Source organism: Arachis stenosperma, chromosome 8 (genome assembly GCF_014773155.1).
Source record: "Arachis stenosperma cultivar V10309 chromosome 8, arast.V10309.gnm1.PFL2, whole genome shotgun sequence".
Classification (NCBI taxonomy): Eukaryota; Viridiplantae; Streptophyta; class Magnoliopsida; order Fabales; family Fabaceae; genus Arachis; species Arachis stenosperma.
In genome coordinates, this window is record NC_080384.1 from 43,043,474 (window position 1) to 43,063,151 (window position 19,678).

Genomic DNA, 19,678 nt, shown 5'->3' on the forward strand with positions numbered 1-19,678 from the left:
CCTAAAACCCTTACTAACTTAAGCATCGGAGTCCCTAGTCCCTTGCAGGTACAAACCCCTACTTCTACCCACAAACAACTCGGACGGATCCATCCTCGTTGGAGAAGACGTTGGACAAATCACCTAAAGGCATTTGGACCTCACATTCAAATCCAAACAACCCAATTTCCGATAACCCTCAAAACAGACACCATATCTAGGTTTTCATCTTTGTTTGTTTCCCTTAGCCGTTTAAGGGAAAGTGAAATATTACACATACATGGCATTGCTAAAATGTACGAAGCAATGAAGCACAGAAGTTAAATAATATACTATTACATATTGTGATTGAAAATTGCACATTCAGAAAGGTCTTGCACCTTCTTGCCTATACTTTGAACTACATGAATCGTTCGCATCAATTCAAACATTTGAATATGGTTGCAGTAATCTTAGCAATTACATCAATCGGAACACAATTCACATGATTGCAGCAGCTATAGAACTTCCAGCAAGAGTTTCTCTGTTAGGTCTTTGGAAAGTCCCATCACAGTATCAGTTGAACCAACCTGGCAAAAAGAAGAAACTAGTTTTGATAACAAAATGGCAGAAAGAGAGAAGAATCTGTACTAACATCCAACTCAAGAGAAACATTATGACTAGTGGACTAATCCACCATTTTTTTATTCAATTTGTGTAGCAGCAATAAATGTAAAATTAGTAAATTACTGGTATGAGAAAAGGTTAGGTATTACTCTTTAATTAGTAGTCTTAGACTCAAGTCTTGAGAAGGAAAAAAATATTTGTAATTGAATGCATGTATAAAATTTGTTTACATTGAAAGTGCATCAAAATTAAATCCATGTGAAATTTTAGGAAACATAAAAATCCTAAATAACCAATCCACATCTATCCCTTTGGTGTATAATTATATATTAATGCGCAAACCACAAATACTTCATTTTTACACACGTATGCATATTGTATGTTTATATGCATATCTCATACTTTAAACTTCTCAAATTTGTAACTAATATTTCATAAAATTGCTGTATTTATGTATCATATCATGTTATATTCAATACTCATTTGTGTTTGTGTAATGGGGATATTATGTAACCTGGTTATCTAGGAAACCAATCCCATTATCATAGCAACAAAGATGTGATTTTGGAAGCAAAATAAGCCCACAACAAAATGGGGAGATAAACAATCTTGACATTCTTGACATGAAGTCCCAGAAAGAGAATATGCTGAAAGAAGAGTAGGTTAATGGATTTTGCTGTGCTGGTAATGTGATATTTCTAAATGAACTGATGTTAAAGCTCATGAATAGCAACATAAACTTCTAAGGAAGATCGTTATGGAGAAAGAAACATAACTAACCACTGCATCTACAAATGGTAATGTGAGTGGATGTTCCAGCATCAAACCGCCAGCAACTCTAAATGTAACTCCATCATCAATCTGCAAAGCTCCCAACAAATAAGAAAACTCAAAACCTAAGAAACGGGGAGAATCACACCTTAAAAGCCAGCTATTAAGAAGGAAGACCCACTCTCCTTAAATACAACATCAAGCATCCAATATTACTCGACGTGTGACTTTGGGAACCCCATAATACCCTAGTCCCTAACATATTCACTAACACGAATTCCCTAAAGGAAAGTTTCAAAGATCTTGAAAACAAGTTCAAGTACTATTTTCACCTCCATACTTAGCTCAGTGAAACGAGTGAAAAGTGTAATTACAAAAGATTAAAAGAAAAAAAAAGGTTACCAGATCATCAATGACCTCATCTGGTATTTCATGGAAATAAACCTGTCTTAACAATGAGAGATGTTAGTTATCTGCAGATTGAGAAAAATATTGAACAAACTCAAGCATCAACAACTTGCACCTCTGCACTATCCCATCCCCCAGAGCGCTTTCTAGTGACGAGGTTAGTAACCATAACAGATCCTACAACACCTGCATGGCTACCAGAATATCCTGCAAATTATTTGAATTTGTGAATGTTCCTGGCATGTGTACTATAAAACAGAAACAGAGCCAAATTAAACCTTTGATGAATTCCCGAGCTTCCTTCTCACTAGTTGGCTTTTCCCTGATTATTCCTTGGTACACCACAACCTACAGAACATTTGTAAAGACAGAAATAGGCTTAGAAAAGTATTATATAAATTTTAAATGAAGAGTAGAAAGTATGTGAGAATTGCCCCCTCAGAAAGTGTAAGTGCACAACACTGTTCTCAATAGATTTATAAAATGGAAAAATGGAAGGAGTAAGCTTTTGCTAAGGAGGATTCATTATTTTCCACGAAAATGTAACTTTACTCCTTTCTTCCCACTAATATATACTTACATGAGAATAGGGTCATACAAAAATAGAAAAATGCATACATCATAGATAGCTAATAGAACTTCAACTGGGATGAAAAACAATATCAGCAGGCTAAGCATGTCGAAAGCATAACACGGAAAGTTGCTGGCAGATATGTTATCTGAAGTTTCTTTCCAATAATGCATTACTAAAATTAAACAAATAAAACTTAAAAGATAAAAGAAATAGTCCATACATACAGTATCTGCAGTAATTAACAAAGTGGTGGGACCATCTTTCTCCAAGTTACTTCCAATTAGTAGCTTTTGCACAATAGCATCTGCCTAATAAGAATATCAAAACGTAAGAATACTAAATGAATTTTGGAAAAATCATACCAGTCTTTTAGTTTATGTGCTTATTTAGATGAAATTACTGGCTGATAACATGAAACCTGCAATCTTTCTGCATATTCAGTCACAACAACTAGATGCAAGAGACCTTGAACAGATATTTTATTCATCAGAAAAAAAATCTTCAAAACCAAATAAATAAATATATGATTGTGTTTCAGCTGGTTTTCATTATCAAGCATGCGCTTTGCTTCATATAGAAGCTTGAGAATGAGAGTGGAGTGAAGTTCTTGTAGCATTAACTGAACAATAAGAATACAAAATCTCTTCATCCCACTCTCTTTTTAGTCATCAAATTATTTTTCGATCTAGTATACACACAAAAAATTTAATATTCAATCTATTAAGGCCCCATTTGGTAACCGTACTAAGATAAAACTACATGGGAGATTGGGTTATACAAACCTATTCGGAGAAACAGATAGATATATAAAGAAGCAACATATCTCTGTCATGTCTCAAATTTTTTAATTTCGATTTATTACCAAACACAGCTTACCCTAATTATCATATAGATATAGATAATGCACAATGATTCGCCAGCCATTGGATAATTGTCACTGCCTAATGCAGTACATCACTACGGAATCGAAATAGCAATGCAGACTAATTACTCCAAAAAATTGATGGATCAAGATCAAGCCAGCCAAATTAAGAACAACTAGTAATAATGGAGAGTAAATGCACAAGGTGCTCATTGAAATTTTAAGGGTGAGTCAATTTGGGTCTATCTAAAATAAGACATAAGACACTCTACTTGGACTGTAATTTTTATCTCAGCATCCAAGGTGGAAGTCATTGCATTTGGAAGAGTTGTAATAATAATAACAGTAATAATTGAACCAAACATTCATACCTTCGCCTCAGCCAATGCCATAACCAAATCTTCTGGCTTTTCCTTCCTGATACTTTTCTCATCAATATCCGCAGTCTAAATTTTAAGCCAAAATAAATATGCTCAGCCTTCTGTTATGGTAACCAATTAGGAATTAAAAATTTACAAAGCCACAATACACGCTAGTACATATACCATTACTGTAAACTCGTATCCCATCTCAGCAAGAATCTGTCTTCGAGCCTTGGAAGAAGAACCCAAAATAATCTGTTGAAGATAACTAACATCAACCAATTTTACTTTTACTAATACGTCTTAACATGTTTGTAAAAAAGGCTAATTGATACTATTGCATTAAATTGATATTTAATTGATACTAATCTGTCTTCGAGCTTGACTCATACTATTTTGATCTATCGAAACCTCCACTACAAAAGTCAGCATTAGCTCTCCAAAAAAGGGACAAAACAAAAATGCTACCATTTGTCAATTACATTACATTACAGGGAAGGGAAAAAAAGAGAAAAAATAAGACTAATAACTAATCAGTTGCAATTTTAAATTGCAAGAGTGCAAAGTGCAGCCATTAAAAAGTTGAATGAAAGAGGAGAAACTGTAAAATATTTGAAACCGTTTATTCAGTCATCTTTTTGTTGCTGCGGAAGCGAAATGCTGCACAGTCCGTGAGCTTATTTATTCGATTCGAGCATTATAGGATAAGAATGGGAAACAAAGTGTGAATAGGAGAAGTCCCATACCTTAATCGAAGGATTTTTCGCAGCCATGGATAGTCCTCTGCGCAGCGTGTCATGTACGCTCATGTTGCTCTACGCAGTAGCATAGATAAGCACAGAGATGCTTCCTAAGAAACAGGAGGCTACAAAAAAAGAAAACTCTAAAAATTTAATTATTAAAAAATCTTTAGTATCAAAACTATTAGCGAAGTCACCAAAAAAAAACTATTAGCGAGGATTAATTTTTGTGATATTTAAAAAAAAAACGAATTTTTTTTAAGAAAGATAAATATATTTTTAAGTTTTTTTGCTTTTTTTTATAAATATATTTTTTTAATTATCTATTATATTCAAAGCTTTTACTAATACACTTTTATTTATAACAAAATTTATTATTATAAACCACCGATTCAGCGTTAGTAAATAATTTCATTGTTTGATTGCACTCCTAAAACCCAACACAACAACATAAGAATAATAGAAAAAAATATTTTTTTTATTTTTATTAATTCTTTTAAAATTGAGAACTCAATTTATTATCATAATTTAATATTAAAAATTTATAAACATTTTTAAACACTAAAGTTCATAATTAAAAACAACTAAAAGTACATAATGACAAACATATGATATTTTATCATAAAAAAATAGTACTTTTTATGGTTCTTAAATTTTAGATATGGAATTCAAAAATAGAAGAGTGAGTCTCATCTTCTTCTATCTCTATTTTTAGGCAATTTAGGCACAAAAATCATAGTCAACAAAAAACTCCTCTAAAAAAAAATATTAACAAACAAATTTTTAATTAATCAAAGGAATAACTCATCACAAATCATAATCATCATTAAGTATTTTAATATCTCTTTTATAAACAAATAATCCAACATAAAAAAAATAAACAAAATCAACTCAACAAAAAATATTCAATAGAATCATTCAGAAACTAAGACGATACAAAAATCACTAATACCGGTATTATTAACAAAACTACAAAAGTATTATCAAAACCTGAAAATTACCAACTCAATATTATTAAAAACAGTAGAAATTACAAAACAAGCAAAAAAAAGTTCCAGCCAACAGTGTTTACCGGCGGCGAGAGAGAAAGGGAAGTGACAGCGACGACGGAAGAATGGGAACTACCAGCAAAAACAGAGAGAGAGCGCTCGAACAGACAAGACGATAATCGCAACAAAGCTTCCACTCGACGGCAACAGAGCTTTCTAGGATGGCGACAAAGCTTCCTACGACGGCCACAGAGCTTCCACACACGATGCATGTCTCCGGAGGGGAAGAGTTCGCGATGACTTCGAAGAGGGACGGTAGTTGCGAGGCTATGGGGCTGTGAGCTATGTTTGGGGACTAGGATTCTCCACTGGCAATTTGAATTTCAGAGAGAAAGAGAGGAGTGGGACTGGGGGCTGCGGGTAGGGGTGCACATGGCCCGCCCCGGACCGAAGACTTGGTCTGGTCCCGAACATTTTAGGGGCTAATTTGGTGTGATTTTATCGGGTCTAGGATCAGGTAAAGATCTCAAAAATAGACTCGATCATTATTTCAGGTCGAGTCCAGGTCGAACCCGGCTTTACTGGACTCATGTGCACCATAAGGGAGCTAAAAAAGATATATATGTTTTAAATTAATTTTAATATTATGTTATATTAATTATAAGCTTATTGTTTTATTTTTAATCACACTTGTTGAATTAGAAAATAGATCAAACAAGCATCAAATTATAATTTATGGACAAATTCAAATTAAAATATGGATATCAACTTTTCGGTAACAAGTTTCTTCTTTATAAATAAGTGCATTATAAATAAGTTTCTTTATAAATTATTGTTAAAGCTTTAAAGACCCAGTTTGGACCCGATATAGTTGTGGCCCGAAAATATTTATATTTTATCGGGTCTAGGGGAGGGTTAGGGTCTAAAAAATAGATCCGGTGTATATTTAAGACCGGGTCTGGGTCAGGACAAACCCAGTTTCACCCGACCCATGAACACCCCTAGATACCGGCTACGTTTGGGAATTTCGAGGAATAGGGTTTTTCTGTTTTTTTTTAAACGTTAACAGCACCATTTTGAGGAATTGTAATTGAACCGGAAACTCTTAAATAAACCAGGCGATTCATCAATTAACCGCCAGTTCGTCTGATTTTTTGATCGATTTTTCGCCATTTGGTTTATAAGATCAACCGAACTGACTAGGTGATCGGTTTCTAATTAACTCGGTTGAACCAGTCGGTCTAGTTCGATTTTTAGAGTTATGATTCGTCCCTAATTTTATTTTTTATTCGAAATTGTCCCCGTTTCATTTGGTATTAAAATCATCCTTTTGAAAAAATAATTTTTTAAAAGACAAAAATATCCCCTATTGCACCAGCACACTCTGTATTTTCCACCACCACCACTACCACTGCCTTATCCCACCAACTATTAGCCATTTCTTCCCACAACTATCTATTTTATTCATAATCAACAACAGAACATTCAGATTTAAGAACCCATCATCAACAACAACATAACATTCAAATTCAAGACAAAAAATTCAAGAATCCAATCCTTCAAACTCAACAACAACATCACAATAATTCATATATTTTGAAAATATGATAGAAAAAAAGATTAGGTAGTGATAGTGAGAAATCTGCCACCGCGCTGTCACCACCATGAAAGAAGAGAAAGAGAATGCAAATGAGAGAGAGAGAGAGATTTGAAACCACCACGACCATCAAAATTACTACCGCCACTTGTCTTCGACACTATCGCCAGAAAATGGAGGAAAAGGAGATTTGAATCCCCTGCTCTTCGATGGTGATGAGTGCGGTTTTCCTGGTTGCACATCGTCTATGCTCCTCCCAGGTTCCACTTGAACTCGCCATTCTTGTTCTCCTCTATGGTGCTGCTTTGATATGCCACCATCTCTGTTTCTTTAATGAGCAAAAATTAAAACTCACTAATACCGATAAGTGCACCGGATCGTTGAAGTAATACCACGGTGAGTGGATATCGTTCCCACGAGGATTAAAGAATTGAACAAGCAATTATTAGATTAAATGCCTAATTAAATTAAAATAACATGGATTGATGAGGGTGAAACTTGTATCTTGCCGAGAGCTTGAGAACCTTGAATGCTTGAATGCTTAGGAATAGAGAGTCTGAATGTTGATTTGAGAGAAGATAGTGATGGTGAGAGTCAAGGGTTTCGGAGATATTTATACTTTTAGAGAAATCAAACCTTGTTTACTTATCTTAAAGTTTGCAAAAGATTTTTCACGACAAATTTCTAATCAATCGTCATTCTTATAAAAGCGTGGCCATGGACCCCTTTTGGCCATGTTTTTAAAGTATAACAATAAAAAGCGTGGCGGCATACCTTTTTTCTTGTAGTGTGATAATCACGAAAGGAGATTCATAAATATTACAATTATAGAATTGGATAATTGAAAAACAAATTGATGACAGATTAAGAAATGAATAATCTTAAGATTAAAAAATACAAGACTAAGATTTGAACATTAAAATAAAATTAAAAAAGACATTACAGTTAAATATTTATAGAATTTAATGATAAAATTTTAAAGATAAAATAGACTATAATTAATAAATAATAAAATAATTATTTATAAAATAAAAAATAAATTTTATAATTAAATAATGTATAAAAAATTAATTAATAATTAAAATTAAATAAAAATTATTTAATAATTATTAAAAAATTTATTTTATTATTACCACCATTTAATAATTTGGAAATTGTTTAGACCATCAAATATTTTACCATTGTGCTAGAAGTCTAGAACGGAGTTGGCTTCCCTGTACTTCCAAGGCCACACATATCACGTCATTTTGGCTACAATTAATGCAAGCGAAATCCGTTGTTCTCTATAAATCGACTCCATTCTCGCATAACATGATAGAATCCAATTTAATTATTAAATTTTTTTAATATTATAATTTTAAATGAATCGATTGATTTTATAAATTTTTTATTAAATCTAACTATTTTATTATTTAAATCTTATTATAATATTATATTTTTATTTATTTAATCCAGTTTTTAGATTCTACACAAAATCTAGATTTTATATTTTTCCACAAACTCTGTTAAAAAAATTGAATAAAAAAAAAAGAAAACATCCAATAAAAAGTTACTAATAAGCCGATAATAAACACTATTATTTTCACTAATTCTCATGCAGTAGAAGTTCAAATCAAAATCCAATACGAAATTAATTTGCCTTCTAGCGAGAGATTATTATTATTATTATTATTATTATTATTATTATTATTATTATATTAAATAAAGAAAAAAAAAAAGAAAAGTGTTATTGTTGCAGGACAAATTAAGTGTATCTTGTAGTATCTGGAAGCGGGGTGCCGTCTAAAAAGTGTTTGAGGAGAGAAAAGGCTCTTGCTGGCTGGTAGCTTGGCACTTGATGCCCTGCTCCTCTTACTGTCGCAAAAGTTAACCCTCCCTTGTACACTTCTGTATACCCACCAGCCTGTTTCCAATTAAGTTTCATAAAATAAAATCACATTTGTGCACACTTTTTTTTAATATAAAAAAATGAATATAATATATTTAATTTTAATACATTACCAATATAAAACATTTTATATAATAATTTAATTACATTAATTTTTTAATAATTATTTATACAATTAATATAAAAAAATAATTATTTTTATTAACATAACCTTACATAATTAAATACACATATAAATTATTTTATACTGATAATACATCAAAATTAAATTCATATAAATATATAGTTGAAAATTAGATACAGTGAATTTCATATAAAATTAACTGCTAAAGTGTACTAAAAGATGTTGGAAGTATTATTTCTCTAATTCTTAAAGCATAAAAAGAAAATGAAACAAAAAAGAATTGTGTAAGAACAATTATTGGTTATTACCTCTGCAAACAGATACCAAGGATGCCAAGCAGTTTCAACAGAAAGGTTCATCTTCTTAATTGAATACTTTGTTGAAGTAACAGGAACCCTTCCATCTACGTCACCACTGCATATCATTTGATATATATAAACAACAATAAATAATTAATAATTCACCAGTACACATACATTTATTAGAATAATTTACGTGAACCAAAGAACGAGAAGAGAATGCTACAACTACAAACTTGTTTCAAAGATTAGGATAAATCCACACTTATAACCAGAACTGATTTCTAAACCAAAAAATTCGGCGACTAATTATGACGTCTAATGAAATATGAATCTACTAAGTATTATATAATCTAAATAAAAATTGAAAAGAATTTAATATATGTCTTCATGAAAAAAATGTTATATATATTACGACTCAAACATATGAAAAGAATGATTACCAAAATTACTTGATTACCAAACAAAAAAAATACGAAAAGGATAGTACTATTTAAGCAATGAGTTTAAGAGAATGAATATCATTACACCTAAATTTGATAATATCATTTTTATTTGAAAAAATTTTACTTTCAATATGAAACGTATATATTTATATCAAAATCTTATCAAATTAAAAGTGATATTATGTGGCGATATCTAACTTTTACTCAAAAGACAAAAAGTAATTGCTCTCATACATATTTCATAATTAGAGATATAGAATGAGAGAGAAAAAATCGATGTAAGTTTTTCTTTCTTCTTTTCTCTTTTTTTTTTTAATGAATCTAATGTATGAGATCTTGTAACACTTATGAATGAGATTTTATTGATTAGTATTATACAAAAAAAAATCTATTATAGACACTAATATAATTAAATTTACTCTTTATAGATTTTTTAATTCGTGATATAATAAAGATGTTCCACTAGAAATATTCTTATTATTACTTCAACTTATATTTCCAAAAAATAGACCCTACTCTAATAACTCTAAATGAAATAATCGGACTAAAACCAAGAGAATTCTATAAAATCTGGATAGATAATATAGTAAAAAGAAATCGAATGGAGTATATATGTTATGCAAAACCTTATTATGAGTACCTGAAAATCCAGAGCCTTAGTCCGTTGTGAAGGAATTCATGTAGAAGGGGAAGCATGGTTGAAGGGGAATCACCCCACCTGCCCATGACACCACTACAAGGTTGCCAGTCATACTTGAGTTTGGTAACATTCGCATGGAGGGCCTCTTGAACCTCTGCCCGGTTAAGATAGCCAGTCACATAATAATCACTACACGGATCAGTAACAAGCTGCTACACACACACCAAAAATAAATAATTAAAATCCACCAATGAATATAATGAATAGTTGTATATACAAAACAGAATTCGAACTCTAACACTTATTTCAATGAATAAGTGAGCTTAGACCGACTTTAGTTGGTTAAAATATATAAATATTAGTTAAGCTATGTATGGACAAACAATTATGATATTCAAAAGTTAAACACATCAAATATTTCACTAACTTAGCTTGTATCACAATTGAAGGTTCAATAATTGGAATTCGAATCTCACAGAGTGCTTTTTGGGCCGTTTTGTGAGGTTTTCATTGGGGCAAAAAAGTGGAGCATAGATGTTGTAGATATCAATGAAACGAGTAGCCCTATTAAATGCATCCGATGCTGTATCGCACAGGAGGCTACGCGGATCGGAAGGATCTGAAGACTTATAATCACAATATGTGTTGATGTCGTGTGCAACATTGTCTGAGATTATTGCATGGCTTGCAAGAAAATCGTACATTCCAGCATCGTCTGTTTCATCGTTTATCACTGCATTCCCAATCTGCATCATAATAATAATAATAATAATAATAATATAGTTTTGTTTCATTAATATCATTTTTCTCATACTACTTCATGAAATCGGCTAGGTTTTTTTTATATATTGGGGACTAAGTATAAAATACAGTATTATTGGAGAATTTAGTGTTTTATGTATATATGGAGACGTTACGCAAATATACAATATATTAGAAAAATTCAAACAATACAATTTAGAAATGCCTGATTGCAAATTATCAGAGTAAACATAAAAAATTCTTTAACTTTTTATTTCAAATAGAAATAAATCATTGACTAATTATAAAAATACAAAAAGTCTTTTACTTTTTAAAATGCTGACACATTTAAGTCCTTTTAAAAGACTGATTAGCCTTTAGCTATTTTAAATAAAAAAATTTAAATATTTCATATTTTAAAAGATTAAGGATGTTTTTATATTTTCAATTAACCAACGATTTATATATCTTCGAATTAAAAAAGTAGAGACTCATTTTTTTATAATTTTCTTTTAAAATTAAAGAAAAAACAGTTTGGGGAGATTGAATTCTACTGAATGTCTAAATCCCAATTTTATTTTATTTAAAAACACAGCAATCCACGGATGGCCCTTATATTATTAGGCAAAATTTAGTCAAATCAATCAAATTATTTAACGACTCTCAACTATCAATTTCATGTGAAGTTTTTTCCAATATTATATTATTATCCCATTTTGGTTAATAAGACCGTGTTTCACTTATTGAAGCACAATATTTAAATTTAAAAATGCATGGAATTCTCATAGTCTTTTTTATTTTTGATAATGTTACTCGATATATTATTTTTTTCCAGAATATCTTTATATGAATTTATAAAAAAAAAAAAACAGTTACATTATTAAAATAAGAATCACAATATCCATAGGGGAGAAATAGAGAGGCAAAAATGTAATTGAATACCAGTATTCCTTTAAGGTTAACGATTGTTTTGTTGGCCTTGTTGTTATGGTAGAGAATAGTATGTGCAAGTTCAGGAACATAATGCCCTGCATAACTCTCCCCAGCAATGAAGAAATCCCTCTTCTTATATTCAGGAAACCTCTCCAACCAATTCACCAAGAATACATAGTTATCTGCTGCTGTTTTCTTGTCACCATTATGAAAATCAGCATAATCTGATGATCTGTTTGAGTAAGAAAATCCCACTCCAGTAGGTGACTCCAGGAACAAAACATTTGCAGCTTCAATTTATTCAGTTAAGTCACAACATAATATGTTAGAAATAAATTACTCAAATAAAGGAACTCAATTGAGCTAGTATATATATACATACATACCATGATTCCAACGATATCTATTTAGGTAAAGTGTTCGTCCATCACTGTTTACTCGGAAGGGTCCAAGTTCTTGCATTGCTCCATAGGCAAGGGATGAACATCCAGGACCTATAGTCAAACCAGATTCTTTAACATTTATAACAAAAACATCTATAAAATTAAAAGCATAAAAAATAAAATGATGGTTGCTGATTGGTGACCCATTTTTATATTCATAAAAAATGTAATTATTTTGCTATGAACAAAATTAATTATTCAAGTGTAAAAAGTTTGATTATTTTACTGTGAATTGTTTTTTGATAGTGGATTACTCTGATAAAAAATTATGATATCAAACATATATGTGTGTGTTAACTTTAATATACTAATAGTAAAAAAATTTAATACGATCATCTAATCAGATTAATATATTTAGATAATTTTTTAGCTAATATAATAAATTTATAAAATTATATTAAATAAATCTCAAATTGAGGAATTATGATGCCTCAAAATTCTCTCTCTATTAAATTTTGATTTGATCTAATTTTATAAATTTGTAATGTTAGCAGCTAATTAAAATTTTTAGGTATGTGTTGTAATATCACTTAATATATAATATCAATAAATTTTGATGTTAACAAAAAAAAATAACAAAAACATCAATATGATTAATTTAAAATTTTTTAAAAAATAAATTTGATTAAAAACATATTTTAAAATCAATTTAAAAAATAAGTGATCGGGACGAATTTAAATATTTATTCCAATATATAACTGTACGGGCAAGTTAAATAATCAAAGAGATCAATTAATATCTAATTACATCACACAAATCACCGCCAATGTGAGAGCACATTGGCATAACAATTTAAAAAAAAAAGGAACTACTCATTATTAAAATAATTTCTTCTTAGCATATTATTAATCTATTTAATCAGTCTATATCTTAAATAAATATTTAACATTACAGTTCACTGAACATAAGAAAATAAAGAATAATGAGCGTTTCCAAATAATTATGACTTTTGAGAGTGTGTGATTGAGAAAATATGTTGGTTGAACTACTCCTGTGAATAGGTGAGATCTCAGGATATAGGTCCAAAAATTTTCTTCTTTTAAGTATTAATTAAGCACAAATTAAATAATGTTGGGAAGGTAGGGGTAATATCTTTTTTGTTATTGTACTTTCCTTCAACCAACATATTAGTTACAAGTAAATTAAAGATATTTTTTGGCTTAGGGTGAAAAATAGACCAAACTAAATAAGTAAGTAATAAAACAAAATAGACCATTGATACAGGAGGATGTACATGACTAGTTTTTCAGGCAAGATTCTTAATTTGATTACTAATAATTGTTATTTTGACAAACTAGGCATGTCTGTAAATGATTACCTAATTTAACAAATTATTATCTTGGTATATATTAGTAAACTAATATATTTGGATACTGCAAATGTGTTCAACTACATTGATTTGTATCCAGCTCATTATTTCATTGTTGTTACAGTTTTTCATTAGAGAAAAAAATAATAAGTTGAAGTGATAAAAGAACTTCGTCTATTGTGAGATTTATATTAGGAGTTTAATTTTAATACAGTATAAAATGTTTTATGTAGTAAACCAAAATTAATTTTTTTTTATATTAGATTGAACTATTATCAAATATATAAAAAACAATGCCGCCTTGTTTTCGGAGAATAAGTTGTCGATATAAAAGAAAATAATTTGTCGTAATACAAACATCCGTAATCGGTAATAAAATATTGATAATTGTAATTATATTAAATTAGTTAATTTGATATTTATTTTGAAATGAAAATAACAATGTTTATATGTTCACCAAAATAAATAAATAAATAGATGACAAAGGTATGTACTTGGCCAGTAGTCAAAGGAATATTTCTACATGAGCATGTATGGACGCTACTGATTAAGGATTTCAAATTAAAACGAAAAAAAAAAAGCTTTCATGGTTTTTAGTGTGGAACACTTCAACTACATTAGCATGTTCCATTTAATAAAAATTTAAAAATAAAAAAAAATAAAAGTAAAAAAGTTGGTGATATACCTCATTAGCAAATAACATGCATTATGTAATAATGTTGTGTATAATTTTGAGTTAATATTTTATCTAATCATCAAAAAGACTAATTCACTAAAATAAAATGTAAGAAATGTGTAAATTTCTATTTTGTTTGGAAAAAATATTTTAATTTTATTTTTAATTTTTTTAATTTGTTAAAAACTAATAGAACTAATATAATTTAGTTATGTATTTTTTTATTTTTGATTTTTATTTCGTAAAAGATAAAATTATTCAATCAAAGTTTACGAGAAATGGACCCTCTCCATTATTAAAAAAATTAAGAGAATAAAACGTGATTTTTAATTTTTTATTATTTTTTTATATTTTTTTATTTTACTTATAAAATTAATAGTAAAAAATCACATTTTATTCCCTTAACTGTTAAAAAAAATTGAGAAGATTTCTAAGTTAATGTGAATGTTATACCTCCATTGAGCCAAAGAAGAAGAGGCTTTGTTTCCTTAGAAGTTTGAGCTTCCACAAAGTAATAATAATAGGCACGTCCTGCCAATTGGTCAACCGTGACATACCCTCCATACTGACTGAAATTCACCTTTGGCTGCCCCGGCAAACTCACAATTCTGTCTTTCTCTTTCAGGCCCGCCTGAGAACCCACATCGTCGCCGGTGGCGGCTTCATGCACAATCTCTGGTGCCTCGAAGTGCCCCCTGTTGATTTGTGATCCTTCTTTGAACTTGGCCTTGAAAAACTTGTCCAGAGCCCGAGCTTGTTTGTTTCCATGTATTTCAGACACACAGAATGAAAGGATAATAATGAAAATGGATATAAGAGACCAACTACATGCTTTCCCCATTATTGGTTAATTCTTTTGTGTATCTCTAATCTCTCTATAGATAAGTGAGAGCAAGGAAGGTGATATTTATAATTTGATCATATTAACCATATACTTTTCCAAACCTAATCTTTATTTACTATCATTTGGGTAAATGATTTAATTTTAAAAATTAAAAATATATTTTGTCAAAACTAAAATTATAAGATTTATAATTCAATTATATTAGTGTATATAAAAAATTAACTATTAAATTAATTACTTTTATGTAATATATATTAAAATATAAAATATGAATTAAAAATGAGTTAAATAATATTTTTACTAATATATATTTAAATAAACAGTAGTTGATTTTATAATTAATTTCTAGTGTGCACATAATTATTTTTATTTGATATATTTTGTTATTATGAAAAATAGTTTTTGAAGAGTCGAAATATTTTGTTAGCCGTATGAGAGAATATTGTATTTTGTTACGGAGTCACTCAGATAATAAAGACACTTAAAATGTCTTTTTTTAAATATATTTTTTAATAATTAAAATTTAATATATATAATTAATTAATTCATGTTATTTTTGTTAAAATTAGATTAAATAGATTGATTTAACCAAAAAATTGATAAATCAAATTTTGAATCAGTCTAAATTAATATCTTTTTAATAAAAAATAAATACAATAACCCTATTATAAACAATAACTAAAATATTTTTATTATATATATATATATTGAAAATCATAAATCATAACTCTATGACAGTAAAGAGAGAAGAGAAGAGAAGAGAAGGGTTAAGATTTAGAATTTTTAAAATGTATACATATATATAATAATAATAAAATAAGAGTATTTTAATTATTTTTTATAATAGAGATATTGTAATTATTTTTTAAAAAAAATATTAATTTAGATAAGTTAAAGTATAATTTATTAATTTTTTGGCCAAATCAATTTATTTAATCTAATTTTGACAAAAATAACATAATTTAATTAATCTATCTATCTACTTAATATACTAAAACTGGGTTTTTCTCTAACTAATGAAAGTGAGGTGCCACTTTCTTGTGAACCCATTTTCCCTCCAAAATGAATGCATTTAATGAATAATGCATAATTATATTAATTTAGGAAAATATCTTTATTTTAGTTATATAAAATCAATATTTAATGCATTATTAAACTAATTATCAATTATTAATCAAAAATATTTTTAATTATTTTAATGAATAATGCATAATTATACTAATTTAAAAAAATATTTTTATTATAATTATATAAAATCAATATTTAATATATCATTAAACTAATTATCAATCAAAAATATTTTTAAATATTTTAATTATATTCATTTTAATTATATTCATATCCTTCTAATTCTTATTCATTATCCAATAATTTTATTAGTGGCAAGTTATTAACCCATTTATATTGATAATAATAATAATAATTTTATTAAGATAAATATCAAATTCTATTCCTAATATAAAAATATAAAATTTAATTCCTTCCATTTTTATTTTACCACTATAAAAGACCATGTATGCTAAAAGAAATATCATTAATATACCAATTACTCTTTTATTTGATAGCTTTTACAATAATTATTTTTCTTCCTATGAGGCGTTGTTGCAAGAAGACAACTATTGTAGACACAAACTACCACACTCTCCAACTTTCGTGCTCATCATTCGGAGTTATATAAGATATGTTATCTATGAAGTATTTATAGACCATGGTGTTATCATGTATGCATAAATAAAAAATGTTTCGTATTTAAATTTAAGCCATTTACCTGTTTGTGGTATATTGTAGTGTGAAATTACTTTCAATATGTGCTGTGTAATGATATTATGTTCTAATTTAAACTTTTACTTTAGAATTGTATTATGATTTTATCTCATTATTTTTTCTTAGATATCAAGTTGACGTATTTTTATTTATTATTATTATTATTGAAACGGATGTAATATGAAATATACAAAAAAAACTCTCACATTCAATTTATTTTATTGTAGTCTTCTATGTATTCTATTTATTTTTATTTTCTTCTTATTCATTTTATTTTCTTTTTAAATGTTATATAATTTATACCAATCTACTTCTATTTAATATACTAAAACTGAGTTTTTTCTCAACTAATGAAAATGAGGTGTCACTTTCTCGTGAATCAATTTTCCTTCCAAAATGATTGCATTATTTCTCTCTTTTAAATTAAAAATTATCTTTAATTGATATAATTATATTATAATTAGTATGTAATGAATGATGCATAATTATACTAATTTAAGATAATCTCTTTATTATAATTATACTAATCTCTTTTAAATTTATTTCAAAAAATTATCTTAATTATAATTATATAATAATATTATACTTAGCATTTAATGAATAATTCATAATTATACTAATTTAAAAAATATCTCTATTATAATTATATAAAATCAATAATTAATACATTATTAACCTAATTGTCAATCAAAAATATTTTTAACTATTTTAATTATATTAATTTTAATTATATTGATATAATTTTATTTTTTATTCATTATCCTAAAATTTTTATTAGTGACAAGTTATTATCTTAATAGTGACCTATATAATAATAATAATAATAATAATAATAATAATAATAATAATAATAATAATAATAATAATATATAATAATATATAAAAATATAAATTGATTATTAATAATTTTAATGAAAATATATTAATTAGTAATTATTAAATAATTTTAATATAATAACCAAATAATTATACAAATTGCAATTTTGCACGAGTAGAAGCAACAATAAATATATATAAATAACTAATTTAATATTAATGATAATTCAATAACTAATTTAATTTTAATAATATCATAATTTTATATTTTTTAATTATTCTAAATGAATATTTTATCAAATACTAATTAAAGCCATTCTTCCATTTGCTTTTACTAATCTATTTTTTAACTATTATATAAAATTAAAATCGTATTAATAAATTTAATATTAAAATTAATTTGGCTTTTTATTATTTAGAATATTTTTCAATCAATAGTTTTATACTCTTTATTTTTTTTCAGTTTCATTTTGAATTTTAATTTAGTACTCAAAGGTAGTGAAATTCCATTGATACTGAAATAAAGTTACAAAATGGTCCATAGGTTAGAATAAGTAAAATAATGTGATACCCACATTGCAACATCCAAATGAAACAATTTAAAATCTAAAATGTTTATCTTTCTCTTTCTCACTATCTATTATATTATCTATTCTATCTATTCTATTATATAAAAATCGAATTTTTACCTTTAATGATAGAATCAATGCAGCATACTTCTGCTTTATTTTGTTTAATTCATTAAAGTCAATTCATTATGATGAATTAATTATATCAACTAATTGATTTGAATAGATATTTAAGTATCACACAATTTAAAATTATGTATATTAATTATTTGATTTAATTTTTATGATATATAAATTTAAGGAATAAATTAAAGGAAAAGTATAGGGTACCAACATATTATCTGCCAACTTCTGCCAACTCTTATTTATATTTGTCTTTCATGGAAGTGTGTTTGTAGATGTGTCTGATAATTAATATATTTTAAATACATATATAAAGAGACACATCCAGAAAATATATCTATAAAGACACTTCTATTAAACACAGTCATAAAAAAAATATTTTTATTAGACACATCCACGAACACACTTCCATAAAACACAATTATAAATAAGAGTTGGCAGAAGTTGGCAGATATGCTGTTGGTAACGTAGCAGAACCGTAAATTAAAATAAGATAATTTATTACTTATTTAAATTAAATACAACAAATATAAATTAATTTAGTTAAAAATTTACTATTTTCTAATATTCTATACATAAAAATGACAAAACAAAATTATAAAAACAATCTTTTTATCACTTTTGCTATTTTAATTTTATTTTATTTGCTTTTTTTATGTATAATTTTATTTTATATTAACTTTGTTTATTTAATAATAAAATATACTCATATTAATTCTATCATATAATAATATATTTTTCTCCTATATTAATCAAAGAATTTCAACAGTTATCAACTACATCTAATAGAATGACTGAAAAGTGAAAACTACGAGAAGTTAAACCCATATTCAAAATGCTGAAACAAAAAAAAGAAAACAGTGGATATATGATTAGAGAAAAATGTATAATAATGACAAAATATACTAAAACTGATTTTTTTCTCCAACTAATAAAAGTGAGGTGTTAATTCCTAATGAATTCATTTTTTCTCTAAAATGAAATCACTATTTTTTTTCTAAATTTATTTTAGAAAAATATATTTATTATAATTAAATTACAATTAACATTTAACGAATAATGCATGATTATACTAATTTAGAGAAATATTTTTATTATAATTATATAAAATCAATATTTAATACATTATCAACTAATAAAAGTGAGGTATCAATTCCTCATGAATTCATTTTCT

General features: G+C 27.4%; 2 protein-coding genes across 3 annotated transcripts; both read right to left on the bottom strand.

Moving 5' to 3' along the window:
- Positions 1 to 230: 230 nt before the first annotated feature.
- Positions 231 to 4,485, bottom strand: LOC130945091 (uncharacterized). The gene is made up of 9 exons (XM_057873758.1): positions 4,309 to 4,485; positions 3,746 to 3,817; positions 3,572 to 3,646; positions 2,563 to 2,646; positions 2,043 to 2,112; positions 1,880 to 1,971; positions 1,759 to 1,800; positions 1,366 to 1,446; positions 231 to 548 (listed from the first exon to the last, which is right to left on the bottom strand). Exons 1-9 carry the CDS (start codon positions 4,369 to 4,371, stop codon positions 477 to 479), a joined length of 651 nt encoding a protein of 216 aa, XP_057729741.1. The 5' UTR covers positions 4,372 to 4,485; the 3' UTR covers positions 231 to 476.
- Positions 4,486 to 8,546: 4,061 nt separating this feature from the next.
- LOC130946470 (serine carboxypeptidase-like 40) lies at positions 8,547 to 15,248 on the bottom strand. 2 transcript variants are annotated; one of them, XM_057875229.1, is made up of 7 exons: positions 14,842 to 15,248; positions 12,346 to 12,453; positions 11,969 to 12,249; positions 10,762 to 11,031; positions 10,286 to 10,494; positions 9,209 to 9,314; positions 8,547 to 8,791 (listed from the first exon to the last, which is right to left on the bottom strand). In XM_057875229.1, exons 1-7 carry the CDS (start codon positions 15,227 to 15,229, stop codon positions 8,633 to 8,635), a joined length of 1,521 nt encoding a protein of 506 aa, XP_057731212.1. In that variant the 5' UTR covers positions 15,230 to 15,248; the 3' UTR covers positions 8,547 to 8,632. The 2 variants fall into 2 exon arrangements, with proteins under 2 accessions (XP_057731212.1, XP_057731211.1); XM_057875228.1 differs by having other exon boundaries at positions 10,286 to 10,497.
- Positions 15,249 to 19,678: the final 4,430 nt, after the last annotated feature.